Below are 3,046 nucleotides of genomic sequence, written 5' to 3'. Positions count from 1 at the left end.
AGGAATATATAGGAAAAATCTTCAAAAATCTTCTTCTCAAGAAAAGCAAAGCTATGATTGGTCATATTTATATGAAAGCATCTGCAGGTGGTGTAGATTCAAGTTTGTTCAAATCATGACCCCCGGGGGTAGGGTGGGGCCACAATGGACGATCGAAGTTTTACATAGGAGTATATAGGACAAATCTTCAAAAAATCTTCTTCTCAAGAACAGCAAAGCCATGGTTGGTCATATTTATATGGAAGCATCCTCAGATAGTGTAGATTCAAATTCGTTCAAATCATGACCCCCTGGGGTAGGGTGGGGCCACAATGGACGGTCAAAGTTTTACATAGGAATATATAGAAAAAATCTTTAGAAATTTTCTTCTGTAAGAACAGCAAAGCTATGATTGGTTATATTTATGTGAAAGTATCCACAGGTGGTGTAGATTCAAATTTGTTCAAATCATGACCCCCAGGGTTAGGGTGGGGCCACAACGGACGATCAAAGTTTTACATAGGAATATATAGGACAAATCTTCAAAATAGCTTCTTCTCAAGAACAGCAAAGCCATGGTTGGTCATATTTACATGGAAGCATCCTCAGATAGTGTAGATTCAAGTTTGTTCAAATCAATAACCCCAAGGGGTAGGTGGGGCCACAATGAAAGTTCAAACTTGTAGGGAAAAAAGTCACAGTCAAAAAAAAAAAATATATGTAAGCATCCTTAGTTAGTGTAGATTCAATTTTGTTCAATTCATACCCCCCCTCTCCCTTTTAGGGGTAGGTTGGGACCACTTATGTATTTAAGATGTTCAATTCTAAACTGATTTTTGCTTTTCTCCTAGCCACTGTGCTCAGGTGAGCGATGTGGCCCCTGGGCCTCTTGTTTTTTTTTTTTTTGTATTGCTGTATGTTTATGTGTCTACTTGTCCTCTCATGCTTACTTGTATTTTTGTTATGCTCCTAGTGGGACCATGATTGGCAAATAAAATATATCTATATATATCCATATATGTATATATCTTAGTGTACAGTTTCTCCCAGTATCAGGGGAAATTCACCAATATTAAATTCTGTTGTTGTTTTTTTTAAAAGTAAAATTGAAGTCTCCAACATATCTAATTTCTAGATGAGAGAGAGAGAGAGAGAGAGAGAGAGAGAGAGAGAGAGAGAGAGAGATTGGCAAAGTCGACGTCTTTTTAAATATGCTACATTGAATATCCAAAGCTAAAACAAGCAAGAATATGACCTCTTATCTAAATGATGTACTTAATATATTTTGGTCTGGATATAAAAGTAGGCTGATTTGGCAATACGACAGTCACGAACACGAACATCACGATTCTATTGTTTACACGTGGCTTTGTTTACAAGATACGATGTAAACACAACTCAGACTATCCAATAAAAATTATCGTAAGACCCAGAATGGATTTGCTAGGGTCACGCCCCCTTTTATTTAGCTAACTTCCGGTAATGGCGACTAGGAGAAGAAGACGAAGGGTCAGAATATAGATTTTGTCAAATTAGACATGTAAAGCAGACAATAAAGAGGATCTCCATCATGGAGCAGGTAATTTTTGCTTATGAATCAATTCTTGATGTGGAAAGTCCATCACAAATTTTCCAATTGTGCGTTTCAACAACAAGAACATGATCTGTTAACTGATGCCAGCATATATCAGGTCCAGGAAAATCACTCTATTTAGCTATATAGCTTAATTTACCTATATAGCTTTATTTACCTATATAATATAGCTTTATTTAGCTATTTTAGAATAAGTTTCTGTTTTATGAAAAGCAAACAAAAAGTCGCATGAAAATTATGGCTGATATTTTTTTTAAAAAGGTTTGATAAAAACAACCTAGGGCATAGATAGTAAAAACATTGCCTCTTTTAAACACTTTTTAACCAAAAAATGCATCTCTATTGTTTGGATAGCTGTCCATTACTGGAAGTGCGATGAGGCATGACTGAGTGTGATTGCCTTGCATTGTGCTGAATTATTACCAATCAATTATCTTGTTGACCAACTTCAAAACTGCTTTTCTTTGTTAAAGTAGCTGCTTATTCACAGATTAACTGTTATACATAGCCCCAAAACTTTTAGATCTTTCATTGCAATTGCACGAAAGGAGAAACATTTTTAAAAGTGGGTTTTTGGTGAATTGTTTTCAGTCCATTTCAAAGTTGAAAACTAATACTGCCTCATTATGCGATTTTTTGTCTGCTTTTCATAAAACAGAAATTTACTCTGAAATAGCTAAATAAAGCTATATTATATAAGTAAATAAAGCTATATAGGTAGATTTAGCTATATAGCTAAATATAGTGATTTTCCTAGACCTGTATATGGCAAGAAATTGGCATTGTGTTTTGAGGTCATACTTTTGTACCCTAGGGTACATCCTCTATTTATCCTTTAGCAATAAGGTTACAAAACCACAGTACCACAGACTTGTCGAAATTTTAAAATCATTGTCAGACATTTGGTCTGACAAAGTCAAATGTTCTGTTGGACCAGTCAAAGTTTTGTCAGACCAGATACATGTACCTTATTTTGACGCTGTGAAAGTCGTATGAATAACAGCACCAAAATGCCCTGGATTATTTTCAACAGCCTTCAATCTTACAAGTTTCCTTCGTTGGGATAGAAAGTCTTTAATAAAAGACATAAATGACATGTTTTATGACTTTGCTTTAACAAATTTAATTGGCTATCGTCAACGCGCCGCGTACGCGGCCATTTTTTTCTGTGTTTGTGACCTTCAGCTAGGCATCCTGATCCCGACCTTTATTAAATTTGCATCACGCTCGATTTATTCAAACGGTCATTTGGACCGACGTTTTCTTAAAAGTTGTCGGTCCAGACAAATTTTTACCGGCCTTGCCGACAGGATCGACGGATTTCGACAAGTCTGGTACCAATCCTTGCCACATCTATATGCTAGTGATGGCCCAGTAGCGTTGTTTTGTGTGGTATTGGGTATCTGATACACAGAGTTAAATGATAAATAGAGGTCAATACACGGTCCTACTAAACAGAGAACCCTAGAGAAC

At 36.0% G+C, this 3,046-nt stretch overlaps 1 protein-coding gene across 1 annotated transcript in view; it reads left to right on the top strand.

The window, feature by feature from the left end:
• Positions 1-1,278: 1,278 nt before the first annotated feature.
• Positions 1,279-3,046, top strand: part of LOC133193156 (selenocysteine insertion sequence-binding protein 2-like) — a 57,142-nt gene continuing 55,374 nt past the window's right edge. The window contains exon 1 of the mRNA XM_061329126.1: positions 1,279-1,558. Coding sequence (XP_061185110.1) covers positions 1,550-1,558 — 9 coding nt within the window. The 5' untranslated portion in view covers positions 1,279-1,549. The remainder of the gene's footprint in view (positions 1,559-3,046) is intronic.

The sequence above is a fragment of the Saccostrea echinata genome, unplaced genomic scaffold (genome assembly GCF_033153115.1).
Source record: "Saccostrea echinata isolate AGI-Se365-2 ecotype Australia unplaced genomic scaffold, CSIRO_AGI_Sech_v1 ptg000027l, whole genome shotgun sequence".
Classification (NCBI taxonomy): Eukaryota; Metazoa; Mollusca; class Bivalvia; order Ostreida; family Ostreidae; genus Saccostrea; species Saccostrea echinata.
This window is presented reverse-complemented; position numbering and strand designations above follow the sequence as displayed.